Raw genomic sequence first — 24,608 nt, 5'->3', positions numbered from 1 at the left:
ACCACAGGAGGACTCTGGCTCCTACTAAGCATTTTTTAAATGCCACCTTGACTTCCTCTTCCAGTGCCATCTTCCTTGCTTGCTCTAGTTTGCTTCCTTGCTCACTTTCTTGTAGGAGGGGAACTATTTCCTCATACATCCTCCTCTCATGTTCTTAATAAAACATGGTAAACAGAAAAAAATCCAGTGCTTTGGAAAATGTTATATATTACACCGCAGCTCACACCATGGCTCTGAAGTCCATATAAATACACAACTGTGTTCTAACCTATGGCAACTGTCTACAAATAACTCTTAACATGCTCAGTATTTTGGTAACAATGTTTAAAGCAGGAACACATACAGATAAGGAAAAGAGTAAATTCAACATGTGCAGCTTTATATAAACATTTTACCAAAAAAAATTGTAAGCACGTAGGGCACAGACTGTAACTCCATTTAAATGACATAATTTAAGAACTGCTTTGACAACATCTATAATACACACTATGAGCTTCTTCATTATATAGACCTCATTTTTAATCTTCCCTTCTTTACCTTCCCCCACTGTAGAATAAAACCAGTGAGATTTTCAGTACAATTCATTTTATTATTCCAGTGCAATAAAATATTTCCAGGTTTATTTCCAATTTCAGTTTCAAAACAGACTGACCTGAAACTTACAGTCTTTTATAGCTGGTGATCACCAGTAAATGTGTAGGAATATAAAAAGTGAATTAACTCGTTGGTAGTCCTCCAAAGTCAACAGATAAGAATCCTTTCTATCTAAAGCATTTTTTTAAACTGCACTGCATTCCTATTCATTTAAAACACTTGTGTTAAAATAGCATATTTCAGTTGATTACAGACTATCACAAATAGAATGTAAAAGATGTTACATTTGCTTCATTCTGTTCAATTTTGTGTTTCCTATCATCCATTTCACACCCGAATCAAAACACAAATGCGTGCAAATAATATTGGTTACTGAAATAATATTCAAGAACAAAATTTAGAATTAACTTATGAGGTAAGTTTTACTTTCATGTGTTCAAATATCGCAGTTGTAAAAAATGCTTCTCTTTACCAAGCATATTCAAGATATATATTATATTTTCACAGAGCTCTTATTTCTAGAGCCCAAAACCAAGTTAAATAGAATTCCATGCCTCCTAGAATATTAAATATCATGCAGCATAGCATTTTTTAAATGTTAACTTCAAAAGCAGAATTCGCTTCTATTTTGCTTTCTGCCCAATTAAAAAATAAGTTCATTAAAACCATTTGAAATTATGCATTTAACTTGAAATAAGTTACTAAAATTCCAACATAAATGTAAATGTCTGTAACTAGTGTAATCTGTCTTTCCCCAAAACAAAGTGGTGGGGCAAAACGTTCAAAGGAAAAAAGCATCAATGTATGTAAATGAGCACTGAGAAGCCACGCTTCCCAGAGCTACCGCAAAGCCAATGAGTGCCTTAAGTCACACACAGCTTTTCTGGGGACGAAGAGTGCCTGTTAGATCTTTCTATGCAACCGAGAGTTCCTACACCAAGTCAGAGTGGCCCATCGAACTGAAATATTCCGTATTTCCCGCTGGTCATCCAGCTGGGATCTGAAGCTGAGAGCTGTTCAGCTTGCCCAGGCTGCAGACCAACCTGAACCTCTGCTTTTAATGTTCTTATACTGCAGAGAGGTGCAGGGTGGAAGCCATTCAAAGCCTGATGAAATGGAATGGTAAACTCCCATTTTCTGTCCCCCGTCAACTTCCTATAATTCAAATCACCCTTAAATAAAATCAAATGTGCCTTTTGTAGTTCAGCATGTAAGTCAGGAGCGACTTGAGACATTGCACTGAATTCATGAGGCAGAGTCCAAAACATATGATCGAGGTAAACCCATCTGCCCATTTTAATATGGTTTTCCCAGTTAACCCCACACTTGGACATCCACTTATGATTAGAATGTTTTAGTTGTTTGATTAGCCAGTTAAAATCATGTATAGTAGTATCAGAAACAAACCATGGAATCGTTTTTCCATAAAAATGGATCTCAGTAGCCAGTTTAGAGGACAACAAGAAGTCAGCTAACACTAAATCTGTAATAAGTTCAAACCCAGAATTATCCAGAATGATATCCACTCGAGTAATAGATGCTCTTTCTCTTGTTTTCTTGCAATTGCTAAGCAATGACCAAAGATGTTCCATGTCATTCACTAAAATGAAAGGTTTTAGGTCTTTCAAAGAACTGATAATATTGGTCTTCTGAGAACTCGTATCCCCGCCTGACAGAGACAGATCACACTTATTCCCCCACAGCGAAATCTGAAAGAGAAAAAGTACAAAACATTTACCCTTCTTCCGAATAGCCAACAAAATCTCTACTGTACAGGATGTTATGGGAGGAGGGGTTGCCAAAAACAAAAATCATAAAATATTTCTCCAAAACTTTTAATATAAATTGTCCACCCAATCTACATTTTCTCTAATACTATATTAAAAAAGGTAAAATGATGAAACTTTTAATCAGTACGTAATGAACTTTAAAAGAACAGTTTGAATGATTTTAGTGCACTTATTTAAAAATTCAGATCGTCAGTTTTTGCATCTTGAAGCTATTAGAACATGATCAGGTGCTATAAAAAGAGGCTACAGAGTTTCCTTTACAATCCAGACTCAAGAGAAAAATAAAAATTTCTTTTTCCCCCCTAAAACTGTTCGGTTTCTTTTGCTGGTTGTGTTTCCTTACCACACAGCAACCTCTCTGGGATTTATTTTTCTCACTTGCAAAATAAAGAAATTAGACAAAGTGATGTTTAAGACTCTTCCAACTCTAACAATCTATTATTCCACTTTGAAATCATACTCGTTTATTTGGTAGGAAATGATATGTAGTCCTATTTTTTTAAGCTGTAACTAAAATTACATATTTAGGACTGCAGGTTCTGGAATCAGACAGACCTGGGTTCAAATCCTAGCATCTCCAATAAATGGCCATGGTTAAACTGATCTCCAAGGCTCAGATGCCACAACTGAAAAATGCAGTAGTAACAGCACTTAGCTCATGGAGTTATTTTGAGAAGTAACTGACACAGTGCATGTAGGTTAACGTACCCAAAAGCCGGCGTATAAAAATATTCAATAAATACTACCCAACACGGGCGCTAGTGATCTTGTCTGTGATTCAAGACAAGAGGAAAATGCGTGTTCCACCCAAGAATATTATTTTAATTTTTAATACAATTTTTAAAGGTTATTTCCCATTTACAGTTATTAAAAAATATTGGCTGCATGCCCCATGTTGTACCATACATCCCATGGCCTGTCTTATACCTAACAGTTTGTCTCCCAGTCCCCCTACCCCTATAACTGGTAACCACTAGTCTATTCTCTACTCCTGAATCTACTTCTTCAGAATATTATTTTTAAAAGAAAGATAAATGAATGAACTTTTTTAAGTATAAGGTTTAAATAGTAACTTGAATGTCCAAATTTGATGAGGAAACATACAGTGGTGCCCAGCATGGCGCAGCAGCTGAGATCAGGGTCTCTTTTCTGTAGCACATTCCCTTCATATCATCTTCCAGTTTATAATTCTGTATTTATTTCTGCCACTATTTGATTGTTTTTACGCCTTCATGGTTACAAGTTCTATGACAGCAAGGACTGGCCTATTTTCTTCGCAATCATACGGCCAGCATCCAGAACAGTGTTTGACAGAGCAGGCCCTGAAGTATTTGGACGGTGGTGGAGTGCAATGGCTTTTAAATAGATCACTATTCCCTGCAAACACACACCTTCAGGCTTCTTGTAGGAAGTTAACCTGCTGGTCATCAGGAGAGCTAATGGAGACAACTTTGGCTTCCTTTACGTGGGAGCGAAGTGGCAGTTTGGGGTGGCTGGCCGAATTAGATGACAGTAAATAGACTGGTGCACCTTCTTCGCAACTGATTGATTAGGGACAAAGAACATATTCAAAGATTATTTCCCCCCAAAATGGGCTAGCTAGGGGCAAAGAGTGACATGCTGAATTTCTTTTTTCTCTTTTCTTTTCTAATTCTATGCTAAGCAGAAAGAATAGTGAGGGGAAGAAACAATAAGCAGGTTTACTAGTTAACAACACTGAAAAGCTTTTCTTCAAAACTCAAAATATGCCTTTCCCTCCTCATCATTCAGCTTACTCTGCTCGCCCTCAAAGTTTCATCAGGACTTCATGACGCCCCACAACCTGTCAGTACATTCTGTAGCCTCTGCTTTCAAAGTATATCCAGAATCTGGTGACATTTACCACCTCCAATGCTACAAACTTGGTCCAGTGCGCCCTCGCCTGAGTCATTTTAATAACAGATCTCCCCGTTCCTACGCTTGGGTCTTTGGTCTGTTTTCAGAAGTTATTCTTGAAATAAGTCTTTTCTTTTTTCAAAGACCTCAGGAAAGACCTTTTTTTTAAAAAATTTATTTACTTGCTTTTCTTGTGCTGGTTGCCTGGGTTTTTATTCAAGGTTTGCCTGTTTCACAACATTTTTAAAAATACTATTAATTAATTAATTAATTAATTATTGGGGGGTGGGAGATAATTAGATTTATTTATTTATTTATCTATTTATTTTTAAAGGAGGTACTAGAGATTGAACCCAGGACCTTGTGCGTGCTAACCACACACTCTACCACTGAGCTATACCCTCCCCTCGAAATAAGTCATTTAATGTTACTCTTGTGATCAAAACCCTCTAACAGCTTCCCATTTCATTGTGAGCAAAATCCCAAGTCCTTCCCTTTGCCTCTGTGGCCCTCCCAGCCCCTTCACCTCTGCTCCCCATTCCCCACAGCATACCCTACAAAGTCTCTGTCTCCGTCTCTGAGTCTCTCTCTCTCACACACACACACACTCCCGGCAGGCTCCCCCTCAGGGCCTCAGCAGGCAGCTTCCCCCAGTCGCCCTCTTGGCAGGCCCTGCCCTGGCAGCCCCTGCTCCCTGCCCCCAGCATTCTAGATTTCCTTTCCCAGCTTTATTTCTCTTCATAGCACTTTCTAACATCTCTTTCTGGAAATATTTTCTAACTTTTTCTGGGAAATGAGGGCTGGGGGCACTGCTGTGTAAAACTACATATTTTTAAATAGTTCTGATTATAGTACGTTATTTTAAATTTTAAGCTGTCTTGAGTGAGAATTAAAAACTACACTTAATATAAGATAGATGAAGAAACGTAATAAAACCATATTAAACAAGCCGCTGACCACCCGAGTGCTCCCACCCTTGGTGATAACTGCACAGCAGTACCGTGTTCCAGACTCTTTGCCCAACACTTCCATGAACAAATCCAGTTTAACTCTCACATGAAATTATGAGGCACATAATACTATCCTCATTTAACTGATGAGGAAACTGAAGCTCAGAAAAATTAAGTACTTTGCGCCTCAGGTTCAGCCACAAAGAAGCGACCCAGCCAACATTCAAGGCCAAGTCAGGCTGGGCCCATCAAATAACTCGACCTCAGGACTCTCTCAAGAAAGACAGAAGCTATGAAGCCGGATGACTCCTGTGCCACTAAAACCACCTCCAGTTGGTATAGAAGAGATTTAAAAACCCATTTTCAGAGATTAAGTGGATTTTCATCTCTTGAACACAATTATTAGAATGGTAAAAAAAATAAAAATAAAATCAATTAAAGCTTAAATGACAATATATAAACATGCTTTGCTGTTAAATGAGTACCCACTTATGTTTTAACTGTTTACAAAAACAATACACTCAGGAGATAATTATTACATTTACCTGAAGGACTTTAAAAAACTCATCTTTCAGCTGATTATCTTCTAGGTCTTCAATAGTTTTCATCAGCTCTTGCAGGTAAGTACATAAAGCAATGATAGATTGCTGTGACTCAAAGAAATTTTGGTCTTTTGATTCTTTAAATACATCAAAGTCATCGATTGGTGGACTAAAGTAGGAGAAAAACATAAGTGAAACATTTATATAACTACTTCTTTTTTTTTAACACTTGGGTAATTGCAGTTCCCTAAAACAAAGAGAACAGTAGCACCCCATCTAAAACCTTACTAGTAACTTCTTAGTAGAACAACACAGATCAAACTGTACAAAAATAAATAATAATCAAATTACACAAAATAAATCAAACTCAATTATGCAAAAATAAATCCCCAAACTCATTTTAATTAACTGTCAAAAATTCCTTAATCAAATATTTTACTGGCAGTATTAAAAAATTATAGTGACTATACCCATAATTATTTACCCAGTGGGTTTTCAGGGCGAAAGGAGAAAGACAAACAAAATTCCAAGATAATTGCTTTACTTTAACAAACATGTTTTGGGTGCTCAGTGTGGTGGGGTTCCAAGTAAGAAACATAAGGTATAAACAGAACAGTCAAACACAGAGTATTATGGGACCCCAATGACGGCTTGAGATTAAATCAGACAGTACTAATGTCAATTTTATTTTAATGACAAATTTTGATCATTTGTGTGTAGACTTTTAATTTTTTTGGCAACTTTTACTCCCAAGTTGACTTGGACCAATGGTGATACACACGTCATAGCTACATCTTCATGCAGGCCAATGAGAGATCAATAATATGAATACTAGTTGAAGAAAAACATAACTAAGAAGGTATAAATACTAACATAATAGCCCTTCCAGAATCCAGTAGCAAAAAGACAGTCAGATCATCTGATCTTCAAAATTAGCTACTTCTTCCATAGGTTATCTACCTTAGGGTAGAAAGACAATATGGCTGATGCCATGGGACTGATTAAAACCAAAAACATACCAGAATTTACACATCCACATGATTGCTGCCTCCTTCCAGTCAGTCAGTCACCTTGGGAAGCTACACTCTTTGTCCAAGGATGCTGCCATTGCTCAAAGCACTTTTGGAATTCCTCTTTTGGAATTTTCTTAAGAACCTGTGTGGCACATTATTAAACGTCCTGTCAGTGATGGCACATCCTTTGGAGTTAATTTTTGGAAACAGCCAAAAGTCACTCAGAGCAATTTCAGTAGAATGAGGTGTGTAAATCAAATGCAATAAAACATTTTTTAGTCAAAAATGAGGAGTGACTAAAAAATGGGACCAATCTTTCTGAGGTTTGTAAACTGGCTCTGAAAGAAGTTCCAAAGAATTAAAAGACATTTTTAAGCAATGGCAGCATTGCTGAAATCAATCAGTTCTCTCAAGGTGACTTAAAAGGACACAAATTTTTAGATGCACAAGTTCAAGTGCAGGGAGCAGCAAACTACAGTTGCAGACCCAATCCGGCCCACCACCAATTCTGCATGATCTGCAAGCTCAGAGTGGTTTGTACATTTCTGAATAGTTGAGAAAAATCAAAAAAAGAAGATTTTGTGAGACATGAAATTCAAATTCTGTGTCCATAAATGATGTCCTATTGGAACCCGGTCACGCTCATTTACATATGCTGACAGCTGCTTCTGCACCGCACAGCTGAGAGGCTGCAACAAAGACACATGCCCCCACAGCCTAAAATACTATCTGGTCCTTTACAGAAAAAAATTTGTGGACCCTTGTTTTAGTGTTTTATTAATAAATCATTCACTAATTTAAAGTCACAGCTCAACAGTAAAAGTAAGCTTTGTTCCTCATATTTAAGAGAGCAAACGCACATGACTATATATTACTTCTGACTTTAAAATGTTCGTTCTTTTAGAATCTCCTAAAGCCATATAAGTGCACATGCTCTGACCCGGGGGTTCACTTCTAGGTATATACCCAACAGAAATAGACACGTATGTTCAAGAACATGTGTTCAAATGTTTGTAGCATCTCTCTTCATAATAACCCCAAACTGGAAACTACTCAAATATCCATCAACAATAGATTGTCATATATTCATATAATGCAACACTACATAGCAATGAAAATGAATGATTTACAATTATATGCCAAAATATGGATGAATCTCACCAACATAATGCTGAGTAAAAGAAGCCAGACACAAAACTACATCCATTTAATTTCACCTAAATGAAGTTTGAAAACAGGCAAAACTAACAAAGGTCAGGACAGTGGTTACCCTTGAGGGCAGTGATAGTAGTGACTGGAAGGGGACCTAAAGGGGGTGTCTGGGGGCCTAGTAAGGTTCCACCTCTTGATCCTGCTCTAGGGACACAAACATGTCTGGTAAAGATTGTTGAACACTTAAGACGTGCGTGGTTCTGTATATCACATTTTAATGAGAGCTTAAGAATGTCTGTCATTTTCTCCATACTTTCAGTATATTTACTTAATATACTTAAATTTCACATATGGCTAAAACTTTGAATATTAAGACTTACAGACTGTTTAACTATTTAACTCTGATAAAAAAACAAAACACACATCTTGATAAAGAAAATTAGAAGTATGTTTCAGCATAAGGGGCAAAAATCAATGAACATATCTCTCTCTTTTTTTTTAATTTGTAAGTAGTAATTTATCAGGGAAAAAAACGAACCAATTCATTTAATAGGTAAAACGATGAATAATCAAATACTATAGAAAACGTGCCTAAGTTATAAAAACAAAGGTTCATTTTTTTAAAAATTTAAGTATAGTTGATTTATAATGTTGTGTTAGTTTCTGGTGTACAGTAAAGTGATTCAGTGACAGGTATATATATTCTTTCTAATATTCTTTTCCATTATGATTTATTACAGGATATTGGCTATAGTTCCCTGTGCTATACAGTAAGACCTTGCTGTTTATCTGTTTTATATACAGTAGTTTGTATCTGCCAACCCCAAACTCCTAATTTATCCCTCCCTCACCTCCTTTCCCCTTTGGTAACCACAAGCTTGTTTTCTACGTCTGTGAGTCTGTTTCTGTTTTGTAAATAAGTAACATGAATGTATCTTATAGCTAATGTGTGCTAACAATTTCCAAATATGCATGTTTAAAAACAAAACAAAAAACTCGGTGACCAGCATGCAGCCACGGCCAGGTTTATAAGCTTCTGTCCTAGATCTTCCATTCTCTGCACCTGATCCACCTCTAAAATCAAACTCAGAAAACAGCATTCCCTTTACCTTTCTAACTTCCAAACTCCACTAGACCTGTTCAGGGTACCACCCAGAGTTTCAACACCTCAGCAGCTTTGTCTAACACCACGAATATTTTCTTAAGTTATGAAACTACCACCCAGAACTTCAGACTAACCTTAGTCCTTGATATCCAAATGTACTACTTGTTTGCTGCAGGCTCTAAGCTGATTTACACAGACCAGGCTCCAATACTGGCTCTACCATTGACTAACCATGTAAACCTGAGCATATTATTAATCTCTATGAGCCTCAGTTTCCTCCATTGCGAAATGGAAACCACAATAATACCTCTAATTCACTGGGTTGCAAAGTAACTAGAACAGAGCTGGTATTCAATATATGTCAGTTCCTAGCATTAGCTATAATCTTTTGCTTGGGTCTGTGTGTCAGGTAATGGGCTATGTTTTTAACAGTGTATTTATTCTGCTTTTAGAGCATAAGACCTAAGACATACTTATTCAGCAAAAACAAAAAATTGTGATTTTAAAAATTATTTATATAGACAGAAAAAAACTAATGAAAAGACTCAAATTTATGCATGTTCCCCAAAGTAATCTTTTTATTTTACTATTAGTGCTGGTTTAATCAATTGCTTTAAATTATCCTATGCTGTTTAGGAATAGATACCAAAGGATTCCTCTTACCCAGCAAACATGTATTTTTGTAACCTGTGAGCTAAAGGAATGATCTACATTACATTCTCCTCTGCTTCATAAGCCAATTCTATATCAGAATTTTCCTAGGAAAATTAAATTAGTACAAACAAGCCTATAAAGAATTACTTTGAACATGTGTTTAACTTTTACTCTTTTTCAAATCTAGCCATTTAAAAAAAGAGCTGAAGATTAAGATAGTGTATAAATATAGTGATTCACTGTTCTGTTGACTTCTTTTACCAAATTAATTTGGATATATTATCTGCTTTTATGAACAAAATATATCCTTTCTCCTGTCTTGATTTTCTATATAAATAATTATTTCAAATTAACAGTTTTTGCTCAATAAGTACAATTTGTTTTATTCTACAAGAAAAGTATTTATAAGAATTTTTAATTAGTTCCTACTTCAGACATTCAATTTTATGTCTATTCTAGGCAAGTGGATTATAATTCAAGAATCTATTACATCGAGAACATTTGCAGAAATATCTAATAGTGTCATTAATATCGGCTGACCTGAATTCAGGCTTCCACTGGTTTTTATTTTAAAACTTACCATTTTATAATTTCAAAAAAAGCATAAGTTATTTAAACATTTGTTATTTGATGGCCATATACTCACCTTTGGATAATTGCTTCATGAATTCTACGATACATGTAGCATTCTACAAACAACCAAGGTGAGAGAAACCACCTTGGTTTTCCATCACTTTCATTTAAAAGGCTCTGTTGATATTCTAGGTACTGATTCCATATGTCAGTATCAACAAACTTCTCAACTAAGGGAACAATTGGTTTATCTGTTTGCAATTCATTCCGTAATTTAGAAAGAAGAGAAATCGCTTTCTTTTCAGCTTCCATGCCTTTCTGCAGAAATATGGGGAAGAAATTTATATATATATATACAAATAGTCTACATATAATTAACTTATACCTATTTTATCTATAAATATAAATATATATGTACATACATGTATATACATAATTTCTCTAAAATAACACATTTTTATGTATCTAAGTTTAAGGAAAAAATAATACATTTCAAAACTACATTTTATGTCTTTCACAAACTGTTACAAATATTTAAACTTAGAATTCCTAAGTTGAAAAATCAAAAATTCTTAAGTTGAAAAAAAACTCCTAAGTTGAAAAATCAAAAAACACACACAGATCTCAAAACAACATCATCTTTCTTGTCTTGTCTCTTGTGCATTTTTTTTTTTTTAAAGTTCCACCTTATAAGCTAGAGTTCTTTATCTCCAGGTGGAATGACTATTACCACACAGAGAAAACTGCTTTGTTAACTCTCCTTCTGTTAACTCTGTTAGCGTTAACTAACTAACTAAATAAAGTTAAAACACAATTACCTCTCCATGTTTCTCAAAAAATTCACTTTTATGTCGATGCAATGTATCAATAACCTTGGTTAAGATCTGTGGTATTCTGTCTTTAATTGTAAGATATGCAAATGACCTAGAAAAGAGAGTCACATTCACAATATATTACTTAGTGGCATTAACACTAGAAGACTGGTCATCTTTCAGTTTCTGGAACACTTCATTTAAATTTGAATTACTTTTAATACAACCACTGTAAGGTAAACCAGCACTGCCCAACTCCTATAATAACACAGAGGAAAATCTGAAAACCCCTCTGGTGTATCATGAAAGCTAAGCATTCTTTGTGCCTCAAACCTCAGACTCTCCCCTGGAGTCTGTTTAATCATTCTTATCTTTCTCATTGTATTCCTTTTATTCTCCTTAACCAGAAACTAGTTTAACAATGTGATAAGACAGAAAAAGAACAATCCTAAAAATCAAACAGACTCTCTTCCCAGATCTATTACTTACTAAGTGACTTCTCTGGCTTAGAAAGATGAATGAGGCAATGGAAGTAAAACTGCCTGAAAGACTCTACGGTTCTAGAAGAACATAAAGAATGTAAGATACTTATGAACCTGCTTCTCCCTTTTCCCTTTGTCAGTTTATATTCTCAGCCAACTTTAATTCTTTTCAAAGGTTTTTCCTTCTGCCTTCTCTACCTGCACAGTAACTCCTTTCGTCTATTCTGCCCCCAAACAAAATTAAGGCATGTTACCATCTTGTTCTCCCAAGCAGAAAATTAAAGATTTTCTAGAACTGTCAAAGAATGAAGAAAGCTGGAGATGAGGAAAAACTTGAGTATACATGCATCAAAAATTAAAGATATTCTTCATTTTCGACATACAAAATCCAAGATTTATAGAGTATCATTGGATGTGTAATTAGTTTTTTAAGCAAATACATGATTCAGTTAGAGAAAACAGACTTTAGTAAGTGATGAAATTCTATGCAGTTTTTAGAGAGCACAAAACTTTGAGTATCAGTTCAGTTACATCTTCAGATCACCAGAGACAAAAGTAAAAATGAAGAAAGTTGAAATACCTCTGCTCAAATCTCCTATTCTAACTTTAATTTGGGATCATCGCACTTCTAAAAATTCAAGTATCTTATTGCAATTTTTAAAAATAGAGTTATACCCTGAGTATTTCTTCAAGAGGCTTCCTCAAATGTTAACCATAAAACTTAAAGGAAAAAAATGCAAAAATGCTTTGATTGTGTTTTACAGTGACTAGGTTTTAATAAGCATAGTAACTGCTCTGATTAGAATTTAACTTTTAAGAATTGCAACTAATTTCCTAGAAGAAGAGAAGGAACATTAAATCAACAGACAGCTGAATTTTCCAAGGCTGTAGATACAAAAAAAAAAAAAAAAGTGACAGTCCTTTGGTATTTTACTGAATTGCAAAGTGTTACTATTTTTCTAGCGACTGAATTTCCTCAGAGATCTGCATCTCTAAAGCTAAGGTCTCAGGACAGGAATAGGGTGAAGGCAGAGGTGCCTAGGTCTCAACATTTAAGGACGCACACCCTCCCTATATTTGCACAACCCTGAAGGCCGTTAGGGAGTACACGCTTAAATTTTGGGACATTGGTGACTCACTGTCCTCAATCTACTACTGGTAAGGCCAATTTCTTCTAAGTGTTCTGCAATATTTTGCAGTAAGGACATACTGCAAATATAAATTAGGCCTTTCAATTTATGCAAAGATTTTTTTAATGGAATCTATACAAAAACAAGAAGGTACAGGCATTTTTTACAGTGGGATTATGAATTAATCTGATCAGCAATTCTCAATAGATCTAAGATCCCTAACTTTTGCAGAGAACTTTAAACCAAGTAGGTTTATTAATTAAATACGATTAAAGCTTCGCGCTGCAACACTCTGAAAGGGGGCATACACTCTCAAGACAGTCACGCGGGAGTGAAGACAACACAGTATCGAACCTCTTCAGAGACAAGTTAACTGTTCGATACAAATTACTATAAGGCTATCAAAACCCCTAAACGATCACCGCAGAGAGAGGTGGGGGGTAAACGGAGATTTTCAGCGAGGCTCGCAGTCCGTTCCCAAGTAGGCAGGAAGCAGCCACGAATCACCGCACTGGAAAGCCGATCCGAGCCTGAAGCCCGGAGAGCTGCCGCCTCGCCGTCGCCTCCACAGGAGTCGTTGGAAACCCAGTAGCCGCCCCCGGGAAGTGGAGCCCGACCGCTGGATGGAACTCGCGGGAGGCAGGGAGCAGGCGCCTCCGGCGCTGCTGTTTCCCCGCTGGTACCCACAGGTTCCCGACGGACGAGGAAAGCGACACGAACCCTACGTCCTGTCCCGAGAGAGAGTCCGGCAGCCCCGCCATCACCTTCCGCGATCCCCGCGCCAACGCTCGAGTCTCGCCCGCCGCAGGAAGAGGGGCGGTGCCGGCGCGAGGGAGGAGCTGAGAAAGGGAGGGGTATGGGTTAAAAAAACGTTTTTGAATGAAGAAACTTTATTTGGCGCCGGTAGAAGAGACAAACAATGGCCGGCTCGAGGACACGGAGATCTTCCGGGGACGAAGGCGGGGACTACTGAGGGCGACGAGAGAAGCGGAATAAGGAAGCGGGCGGAAGGCGGAAGCAAGCAGGGACCGGGAGGTCTCAGAGACTAGGGAGCGGAAAAGGTCACGGCTGCACAGGTCACGTGGTCCGGCGGTCACGTGGACCCAGCGGCTCGGGCTCCGTAGGGCCTGGGGTCCCGAGCGCCTGCGCAGCGCCGGGCGCTGGGCGGGGCGCCTGGTCGGGGTTAAGACTGGCTGCCGGGAGCGCGAGGCTGCTCCGGGGACTCTGTCTTTCCTACGGCCGGCCTGGGAGGCTTGCGCCCTTGGCACGTTCCTCTTCTCTTCCGGCGGAGAGGTTAGTGCACTGCCTTTTTCTGGGAGCTTGTAGGGTCCCCCACAGCGGTCCCCGACTTTGCTCCCTGCCACCCTGAACCTCTCTCGTTACAGGTTTCCCTGATACCGCTATGGTCCCCTGCTTATTACAATGATCTTTGATCGACTTAACTGGGAGGGAAAAGCACTCAATCCAGACACACGTACTGAACCCTTTTTTGAGCCAGTGAATAGCGGTAACTGCAAAAATAAAAATAATTTTGAGCAGCTTAAGGAATTGAAAGGCATGTTCCCAAAGATTAGCGTCACTTATCATTGAATCGTAGCCTAGCTGGTACAGTTGGTGTATAGTTCTTAAAAAGTGTCCAAAACTTGAGTAGCTGCCTTGTATTTTATTAAAAAAAAATGAGTTGAATACCTCCTGTGTGCTGGGCACTGTGATCACAGAAGGCACTAAATGAACAAAAGACAAATTTTTATCCTCAAGGAGCTTACATTCTACAGGACAGAGAGAAACAAAGATCTGTTCTTTCCTCTTCTGTTTTTCCCCTTTGACTTTATCACTGTCTAGTGTATATTTTACTGATTTACCATGTTCATTGTCACCCCAATGTGATGTAAATTTCAGAAGACGGATTTTTGTCTGTTTTGTTTTCATCTGTGTTATCAGCAGGTAGGGCAATGTCTGGCACATGATAGGAACTCAGTTCATAATTTGTTGTGGGAGTTAATAAAGTAAAAACGCAAATTATTTGCAAGTGATGTGAAATACAATGGAGAAATACAAACCGGTGGAAGCTAGAGTGTGGGTGCTAGTGTGCAATTTAAATGAAGTGGTTGGGGAGACTCCCTGGGTAGGATATTTGAGCAAAGGTCCGAAGGAAGGGAGGGAATGAGACTAGCAGATACCTGGGAGAGGAATATCAGGAATAGTAAGTGCAAAGATCCAGAGGCCAGAGTGACTGCAGCAAAATGAGCAAGGAAGAAAAGCCGAAGGAGATGTTAGAGTGGTGGTAGGGGCCACAGACTATAGGGCCATGCAGTCCATTTTAATTTCAAGTGAAATGAGAGGCCATCATCACATTTTACGAAGAGGAAACATGTGATCCTACTGAAGTTTGGTTGCTTTGTTGAGAAGAATCTGAAGAAAGAAGTTGGGAAACCAGTTAGAAGGCTGCGACAGTAATCCATGGGAAAGACAGCAGCTTGGACCAGGGAGGTAGCAGTGTTGGTGGTGAGGACTGGTCCAGACAGAGCCAGTGGGGTTTGCTGACAGAATGGATATGGAGAATGAAGAGAAGTGTTGAGATGGACTGCAGGTTTGGGGCTTTAGCAAAATAAGGATGTAATTGCTATTTCATGAGTGGAGGAGACTGGGAAGAATAGGATTTTCAGGAAAATTTCAAAAGATGGAGAAGTGACCATTGGATTCAGAAATGTGGAGGTCACTGCTGGCCTTGACAGGTGGGTTTTGGTAAAGTGATAGGTATGAAAGCCCGATTGGAGTCGGTTCAAAAAAAAAAATCAGAGAGAGGAGATGGAGACAGGGGATAAAACTCCTCTTAAAAAGAAAGGAGCTCAAAGAAAAGGCATAGTACATGAAAGGGGAAATGGAGTCAGGGGACAGCTGCTTTTATAAGATGGGAGAAATTAGAGCCTAATTGTATGCTAATAGGAATGTGCTGGTAAAAAGAGAAAAATACGTAGCTTGAGCAAGACAGAGGAGAAGCCACGCCTTCTCTAGGCAGGGAAGGTGTGCAGACGGGGGACCTGGCTGTAGATGGGACCATGGGCAACTCATCTGTAGCAGCAGAAGGGAAGACAAAAGTATATGGGCACAAAAGCAGTAGGTGGGCAGGCAGGTGATGGCCAGAGCTGGTAGAAGTTCTCTTCTGACTGTTTCTGTCTTGTCAACCAAAGACAAAGCAGGGTCATTATTGAGACTGAGAAAGGAGGAGGAAGCACTGAAGGTGTAAGGAGGGAACAGAGAGGGAATGATAGTAGCGAAATACAGTATTAAGATTGTTGAGTGGCATAAAAGGCCCACCTGAAGCGAGCGGTCAGGATTTTAAAGTGAGACCAGACAGTTGCCTGGTTGGTCGCTTGTCTGTCTCCAGCCACGCTGAGCTGCAGGAGTACCGGCACGAGTACACGGTGAATTCTGTTTAATTCAAGGTTATGTCACGTGGGTGTGTGCAAGTTGAGGGCGGTGCGGGGGATTTGAGGTGTGTGGCAGAGAGGGAGTATACTGGTGGATCAGGGAATAGAGCCAAGTGTGGAGGAAGTGAAGTGGGGAAGGAGGGACAGTGAAAAGATGGTTGGATCATTGAATTGTAGGTCCTGTTGGGGTTGAAGGATTGTTGGAACTGGGTGATGGAAGGAGTGAGTATGAATGATCAGAGATGGTCTTTGGAGAGTAGAATGCTTGAAGTTGAGAATATGAAATTGTACTTATTGGTAATGGGTCTAGAGCAGGACTCTCCAACAGAAATATGATACGAAGAGGGGTGAGTATAGTTCGGTGGTAGAGCGCATGCTTAGAATGCACAAGGTCCTGGGTTCAATCCCCCGTACCACCATTAAAAAAAAAAAAAGAAAGAAATTCAATATAAGCCACACTGACATTTTAACCTTTCTAGAAATTTTAAAAGTAAAAATAAAGAGGTGAGATTAATTTTTATTTATTTAGCCCAATATATGTAAATATATTATTTCAAAAAGTAATCAATATAAAAATTATTGAGACAGTCTGCTTTTTTATATTAAGTGTAAAATACGAGATACCAAAAAGTTTTACATTTTATTTTATAGAGCCACATTTCAGGTGCTCAAAAGCCACGTGTGCCTAATGGCCATGATACAACTCAGAGCATCTGACCCTGGGAGTGAGCGGCTGAGGGAGGGTGGGAGACAGAATGACTTGGGGAGAGGAGGTCGGGGTTGGAAGGATCACGCCCCCCACCAATCTGCACGGATGGAGAAACCATCAAGAATCACAAGGACAGTGTAGAGCTCGGGAATTTGATGCCCAAAATGTTACATAAAACACAAGGTTACTAAAAATCTAGCGTGCTTATCTTTAAATATAATTTGTACAATTAAAATTTCACTTTTCTAAGATGTGTTCTAGTTTTTAACAAAGCCTAAATAATTTTGTGTGTGTATCAGACACCTTAAATGCTACTCCTCTGTTTTTCTCAGCAAAGAAAAAGAGAAAACACAATTGTTTGTCCTGTAGCTTTTATATCCTTTGTCCCCACCTCTGTGTGAAGGCAGGATTTAGAGCTTGAAGGTAAGAATTTCCTAGAAGAGAATGGAAGAATCCAGGTCTCTATATACAGATTCCTAAAATATTGTATAATTAGGGTCTTCAAAACCCGCTGATTCAGCTGGCAAGGAATAAATAGTACTAGTTTAAGGTGAACTAGAAGATCCATTTGGACCAGAGCTAAACAGAAAATTCCAACTTTTGAAGTACTTGGAAAGTTGCAGGTTCTACGTCCTAGAGATCACAGTGACTCATTTTTGTCTTCATCCTTTTAAAGGGAGGTAATATATGCAGTGGTTACAGCGTAGTCTGTAAAAGTGGGAACGGCTAGGGTTTCGTTCTGTCTCTGCATTGCTGGCTGTGAGCAGGTAGCAGTTTATCTGTGCAGTACTTTATGGGGTCCTTGTGCGGGGAGGCAGAGCACTTGCTGGATACAGAGAACTCAGAAAGCAATGTCCTAGTCTCTCTCAGCTCCTCCTCTAAGATTTTACCAAAGATGTGTTTGTGAAATGCGTGTCTCACATGAAAAGGCAGGCTGCCCTCTCCCTGTGGAAAGTCTTCAGGATCAGGACTTAGGATCGGGCTCCTTTTCAACCCTGATCCCGTCCAGCTTACTCCTGCCTCCCCTGCCGTTGCACCCTGTTTGTCAGGTAAACAAAGCTGTGTACCTGGGGTGTTTGACTTGCTGACCTCTCTGCTCTTTTGAAACCCAGTTCACATGTCCCCTCTGTGGTAGTTCCCACGCACCCTCACCCAGATGCTCCCTGCTCTGCGCCCTGAAGCAGTTGATACACTCTGGTTTAGTATGGATCATATCATTGTTTCCCCCGCTAGACTGTTAGTACTGAGATGGTTGGTTCATCCAGCATCTGACATATGATTTTGTCAAAGAAAAGTTATTATTGATTACCTACTGTAGGCTTACTTTTAAAGAACAAGTATTCCATTCCTGAATAAGGGGAAATTATTTATATACAGTGTTTCCTTTGGGGAGCTGTATGTGTCTTTCACATCTTTTACCCCCACTGCCGTGCCCAACCCCAACCTGAAAAGCACCTTCCCTTTCAAGAATCAGCTCAGATCCTCTGGGAGCCTTTCCTGACTGTAGAATTAGGCAAACTCCTTGTGTGTTTCCTTAGCACCTTCTACTGCAGTTCTCTGGTGGGGTCTAGGGCTGTCCACTTAGTTACAATGAGCCATTGAACATGCGGGTCTCCTCCAGGAGACCATCAGCGTGATGCCGGGGACCCTGTCCTTTCTTATGTGCATCCCTGGGCCCTGGCTCATTGCTTATCTCATTGTGAAGGCCGAATACATTTTGAATAAAGGAATTTATAAGTACTGATTTTGTTTTAAATGGTTGACATATAGTGAAGTAAATGAAGCAATCCAAAGGTTGACTAAAGGGGAGGTGGTGGAAACACTTGTATTTATTTTTTTAACCTCATTCTTTTACTAGGCTTAAGTTAAGATGTATCTATTTTGCAAATTGTTTTGAAGAAATATATCTATTACCTAGGAAAATATTATATATTAAAAAAAATTTTTTTAACTTGAACTTTGAATTCTTTTTTTTCTAGCTTGAGATGTAGTGATGTCAGCCAGACTTCTCGGAGCCCTGGCCGGATCTCAGTATATTTTATCAAAAACACGTCAGTGCCAAAGACTTGTTCATCGAACCTTGAAGCTGCTTGAGACTACAACATACAGCGCCCTGACAAGAAGTCAGAAGTTGGATTTGTTCTTTCCTGATACGGCAACGGGTAGTTTGAATAAGTCCCAGATGCTGGAAATGAACCAGAAAATATCAAATACAAACGTACTCTCTCCATTAAACTCTGTGCGTGGCCAAGATGCAAAAGCCCACCTTCCAACCAGGAAACCCTTTGATACTCACAGGAAAGTGACCCACAAGCCGAATCTATTAGGTTCTAAGTGGTTTATAAAAATATTAGAGAGGCATTACTCATCTATATCAACGGAAACACTTGTTCCTAAACAAGACTTTCCACAAATCAAGAGACCACTAAAAGCATCAAGGACCAGGCAGCCATCCAGGACCAACCTTCCAGTTCTGTCTGTGAATGAGGTAAAAATACATGTGTGTGGTGGCGGTGCTACTGTTGCATAATAATCGCTCTAAACCCCTGTATTTTGCACCATGGCCTGACTGCCAACGAAGGAGAACCAGAGTGAAGCTCAGCACTTTTTTCATCAAGATCTTTGAAACCTAGAGGGGAGGGTACAGCTCAGTGGTAGAGTGTCGTACTTAGCATGCATGAAGTCCTGGGTTCAGTCCCCAGTACCTCCATCCATCCATCCATCCATCAATCAGTCAGTCTAATTCCCCCCCCCAAAAAAAGATCTTTGAAGCCTAATGGTAAAACTTGTTATCTCCAAAGAGAGTCAACATCTTCATTTTAAGAAGTAGTGATACATACGAAGGCAAAATACAGGCAAATAAACATAAAAATATAGTTTGTGAAAGGATTAGTTAATGGCCTAAAGAAAATTTTGAAAAAGACTAGTATTAAGTCCCATCTAGAAATGGTGCTGTAAAAGTGCTCATGTAAAAAAAATAAATAAATGAAGTCAAACTGTAGGGATTCTATATTAAATTTAAACAATCTTTTTTATTAACTGTGCAGACAGGTAAGCATTCATTAGCTGATTGTGACTTCATGGGAGGAGGTGGTGAAGTGACAGGGTGAGGTAGAGTTTTTGGTTTTGTTTTGGTGGGGGTAGGTAATTAGGTTTATTTATGTATTTATTTTTAAGTGGCAATACTGGGGATTGAACCCAGGACCTTGTGCATGCTAAGCATGCACTCTACCACTGAGCTATGCTTTCCCCTTTGATATGGTAAGGTAGAATCAATGAAGCAGAATGGAGGTTTTTGCTTTTTTATCCTTTTAAGGTTGAAGGGGGTGTTTTTTTGTCACTGTTAAGAAGTTTGTGGGAATTTCTCAACTACAGTTTGTGCAAATTGTGATTAATTTATTATTAAAATATTTACGGTCAGAATCAAGCCCTTTGTTAAGCTGTGTGTCTTGCATGATACTTAAAATTGTGCCTTATACTTGGTAAATGTGTATTAAATTGGAAAGAGTAAAAGAGAAGCGAAGGGATCTTTGATGTCTCTGGTCATCAGCATTACAAATAGGAGTGTCAAATATTTAAAACTTGATGAGACTTTCTGAATCTATCAGGAAACAGATTAGAATGTCTGTCATAAAAATCTCGATTCTGAGAAGTAGACCCTGAGCGCTTTTAATTCGGGTGTGTTTTTTTACTGTGTGGTTGACTTCCTTTGAAAAGGTGTACAGACCTTCACTTCTGATCCTCAGGTTGTGAAGTTAGGAGCTGGTTAATGATTTTTGTTATGGATTCTAGCTTTGTTTAAATTCTTGCTTGTCTTCCCTGAATCCAGGATATAAAGACGGAAGTGTTGTATCTGTTCTACTCTCCTTTCCTCCTAGCTCCTGAGTTTTTAATTACATTGTTTAGCTCTGATTGTCAGAGGAATTCAGTATTTAAGTGACTGAGATGAAATTAAGTGTAGATACCTGAATTCATGGCAGATCTAAAAAAGAGGAAGATCAAGTCCCTTTTTTCTTTTGTTCATCTGGGAGCCCAGAGTGGAATCAAGTTTCTCAGGAAGAGGCTGGTAAGGTCGAGATGTCACCTTTTTTTGTAGTTGTTTGTTGTAAACTGTCAAAGACTCATTATTTCTTTTGGGCTCTCCTTAAACTTGGAAGCAATTTCTTAAATTATGTTTTTTATTTTTCTTTAGATTTTTTTTTCTGCTTCCAGGAAAGGATTTGAAGTAGAATTTTAAAATTTAATATACTTTCAAATGAGATAATAAAAGCATTATATTTAAAATACAGCAGACAGTTCACAGAGAAATAAATAATCATCAGATACCTGATATGAATAATCTAGTTGAAGATTTAGTTCCAGGAAGCCCCAGGATTAAAGAAAGGCAGAAATCATCCTGGGTTGTACCTTTCTTGTTGTCTAATGGGAACAAAAGAAAAAAACCTAAGACTGTCTTACAAGAAATAATTTTTTTCCCTCACTAAGTTTAAGGAGTCATTTATTTCCTGGGTCCTGACACAGGACATATTATTTAACATCAGAGATGTGACTTAGTTGGAATTTTGCAAAAACAGAAACAGTATGCTGTTTTTCTCGGAGCGCAGGAAAATAATAGAAAATTTTTTCTATTTCGAAAAGCATTTCTATTGTGATCTGAGGCGATATGATTTTGGAACATTATTCTCTAATAATCTTACAGGCGAACACCGTCTTGAGGTGTAACAAGGTGACATATGTATGCCTGGGGCTGAAACTGGCTTTTCTATGCCCCAAATAGAGGGCCATGCTGCTTCCCCATGGGCGTCATGGAGCTGGCTTATCCCCTGTGTTGGTACAGCCCTTTCTTCCCCTCTGGACTAAGTCAGAAAAGGACTCAACTTTGTACCACAAAGCAGGCAGGCTTTGTCCCTTTCCCCAGGTGTGCCCTAGAGCACACCCTCTTACCTCTGCCCCGTGGAATTGACTGAGTGATGTTAATCTGTATTAACTTCTATATTGGAATCTGTTCTTCACCTGGTCCCATTTGCAGGGATCGTTACCTACTGAGATATTCAACTCACATCCCATTGGCTTATCATTTATCAGTGTTTCTTGTTGATCTGTCCTGTCTTTGAGGAGGACAGTGCCAGAGGACAAGGACCACCCTCTGAGCAGCATGGAGACCGGCATGGGGGAGAGCGTGCTGGGGTACCCAGGAGTGGTGTTCAGGCTAACACCCCAGTGTGCTGTAAAAATTAACTAGGGGGTGGTTACTAGGGAGGTTGGGTTTGTTTTTTTAATGAAATAGAACACAAAGTATCAGCGCATTACTCATAATAAAGGTAAATACTGTTTTGTGAAGCTTTTATGTCAAGTTAATGGTGTGGGATGTATGTGTGTACTGTGTATGTGAAAGAATTTCTCACCATGGATTGTAGTCAAAAAGCTTAAAAGCTAAAGCTTTATACTAGTAATATAAAATGTATCTATGTTTTATAACTTTCACCTATAATCTGTACATAATAGGAAAAACATGCATTTTCCCGTTAGTAATACAGAAGTAACTGTATTACTGTAATGCACTCATTTTTTTTTAAGTAAAAGAACGTGAATAAAAATAAACTTTCTTTTTTAAGAAATGTATTCTGTCAGAGTGTGTGATGCTCTAAAACCAGAATCATATATAAATTTCTAGCCCCATCTGGTGGAATATTTTTCTGTGGCCAGAAAAATGAAACATACTGAAACATGGTGATTTTTCTTGGCTGTGGGCTTTTTTTAAAAAAAAATAGAAAAGCATAGATTTAGGTCTTAAATCCAGTAACTATTTTAGGTTGATTTGGCACATTTATTTAAGAGCAAATAAATCTTAAATAAGATTTGTTGATTCCCATCTTAAAACCTGAAGTTTACTGTGTATAGATAGTGCTTAAAAAATAATGGTTCATTATAAAAATCCAGGAAAAGAAGTGTCTGAAAATGAAAGCTTTTTACAAAGTAACATCTTTAGGGAAAACACTGCAAAGATGACACATGCTTTCCCTTTCCCAAATGGATTTCAATTCAATCTTGAAATTGAAAAGCAGAGGAAATAAAACTAAAAAAAAAAAAAAAAAAGTCTAACAAGTCACATTTGAAAACTGTGAATCATTTATTCATAGAAGATTCATAACTTAAACAGATGCTCAGATCCCAGCTGTTTAAGGAGGACACAGACAATAGCGTAGCACACCATGTAAGTTATGTAATGTTGTCTCAGCCATCTAAACTGTGGGACATTGGCTAGAACTTTGAGCCAAATTAAATAGGAAATGGTGAGGGAAGGAAAGGTGACAATATTCAGAAAATCTGCAAAGGTCCTTGGAATGACTAAGTAGAAACAGATTGTGTTTAAAAACTTATAATCTGATTCTTTGCAGCTCAGCATTTATTTCCTCTTGGAAGTAGTGATTGAATGCCTTGACTTGTTCCAATTCTGAGGGTGCAAAATCGTGTACGTTTGTAGCAGGTGTGAGACAGTGGAGAGTGGGAGGGACTGCATCGCGGAGAGCCAGGCCCCCTCCTCAGCCCTGGTGGGTTACTGCCACATCGTCCTTCCTTTCCAGCAAAAGATGGTGAAAATCTAGATTTGGGTGAAATTGCAATTTATTGTTGATAGTTTGTTCAAATCCTGAAAACACTGTGAGGGTTGACTCTTGAGTCAGATGGTTCTCTGGGCTGCGAGTTTACCGTTGTGATTCTGGAGAAAGTCAGCCAGTGCCAGCAGTCACGGGAGGATCCTCCACTGGGCTTGCTCTTGACCTCCTTATCTGCTGTCTTCTCCTCTCTGCCTCCTGCTCTTCCCACCGCAGCCCAAACAATTGCAGTCCCAGAAGTAGTTCTGACATCCCAAACTAATGTGCTGGGATTTTGCTTAGCAAACTTCAGTTTGTCAGCTTTGGCAGAGTAGCGCCTTCCTGCCAGCCCTGGCCTTACCTGGTGCCTCTTACCAGGGTTCCTTTCTTTCAGCCCTCTTAGTCTCATCCTGCCAGGTCTTTTTAACTCCATGAAGCTTTAGAAGAACAGCTGGTAGTTCTAAACCTGAAACACATAACTGATTCCTGCACTCCAGTAACCATCTTTACTTTCTGTAGATCCGTATGTTTTTGCAAATCAGTGTGTTCTCACCTTCATAACAACTGCAGGAAGCAGCTTCTCAGTTACCTGCAACAGGAGGGGCCTGCATCCGTTCATCTCCCATTCAACAGCAATTTCAGTTTGTCTGACTTCTCTTTTTTTTTTCCTGATGGAATTAAAATCAATTAGAAAATTGGTTGTTTTGCTTATGAGTGGCTGTTTTACAGATTTTAGGTTTTTCAGTTTCTGTGTATCTTCAGGTCCTCTGTTTATTCCTCTGCTACTTTTTAAACCACACATGAGAGCTGTGGAACAGATTGAAGAAAAGGCAAAGCAGAGTTGGACCATTTCTTGAGAAAGGGCCAGGAGTTAGGTAACAGCAGTGGGAGGAAGGAAGGAATTAATATACTACTTTTCTTGAACTTCATACTAGGAATGTAACAAAGGGAAAGAATTTAGGAGCCAAGATGAGTAAATCTTAGGAATAAATTTTGGTTTAGTGACTCATAAACTTCTTTTGACCAACAATGGGCCAAAGCACCATAGGTATCAAAAAACAGTAGCATCACTAAGGTTCTGATTGAGATACTAAAATATAAAATTGCAAACAAATGAAAACTCAGATGTAAATTACTTGATAAACTTTTTAACCTCCCATAGATTTTGCTGGTTTAACCATATCTGGGTGTGCAGTATTAATA

General features: G+C 38.7%; 2 protein-coding genes across 4 annotated transcripts in view; one reads left to right on the top strand and one right to left on the bottom strand.

Moving 5' to 3' along the window:
• Positions 1 to 568: 568 nt before the first annotated feature.
• Positions 569 to 13,548, bottom strand: ARMT1 (acidic residue methyltransferase 1). Of its 2 annotated transcripts, none has more exons than XM_006185457.2 (5): positions 13,393 to 13,548; positions 11,067 to 11,172; positions 10,322 to 10,566; positions 5,755 to 5,920; positions 569 to 2,303 (listed from the first exon to the last, which is right to left on the bottom strand). In XM_006185457.2, the coding sequence occupies exons 1-5, from the start codon at positions 13,431 to 13,433 to the stop codon at positions 1,536 to 1,538; spliced, it is 1,326 nt and encodes a 441-aa protein (XP_006185519.1). In that variant the 5' UTR covers positions 13,434 to 13,548; the 3' UTR covers positions 569 to 1,535. The 2 variants fall into 2 exon arrangements, with proteins under 2 accessions (XP_006185519.1, XP_032341066.1); XM_032485175.1 differs by having other exon boundaries at positions 13,360 to 13,471.
• A 200-nt stretch (positions 13,549 to 13,748) lies between these two features.
• The window catches only part of RMND1 (required for meiotic nuclear division 1 homolog), a 38,484-nt gene continuing 27,624 nt past the window's right edge, over positions 13,749 to 24,608 (top strand). Inside the window, exons 1-2 of one of the 2 annotated variants that reach the window (XR_004322066.1) lie at positions 13,749 to 13,965; positions 18,792 to 19,300. Coding sequence is in view for 1 of the 2 variants with exons in the window: in XM_006185456.3 (XP_006185518.1) it covers positions 18,806 to 19,300 (495 nt within the window). In the remaining variant the exon portion in view is untranslated. The remainder of the gene's footprint in view (positions 13,966 to 18,791; positions 19,301 to 24,608) is intronic. The other variant, XM_006185456.3, reaches the window with a different exon arrangement.

This window comes from Camelus ferus, chromosome 8 (genome assembly GCF_009834535.1).
Source record: "Camelus ferus isolate YT-003-E chromosome 8, BCGSAC_Cfer_1.0, whole genome shotgun sequence".
Taxonomy (NCBI): Eukaryota; Metazoa; Chordata; class Mammalia; order Artiodactyla; family Camelidae; genus Camelus; species Camelus ferus.
This window is presented reverse-complemented; position numbering and strand designations above follow the sequence as displayed.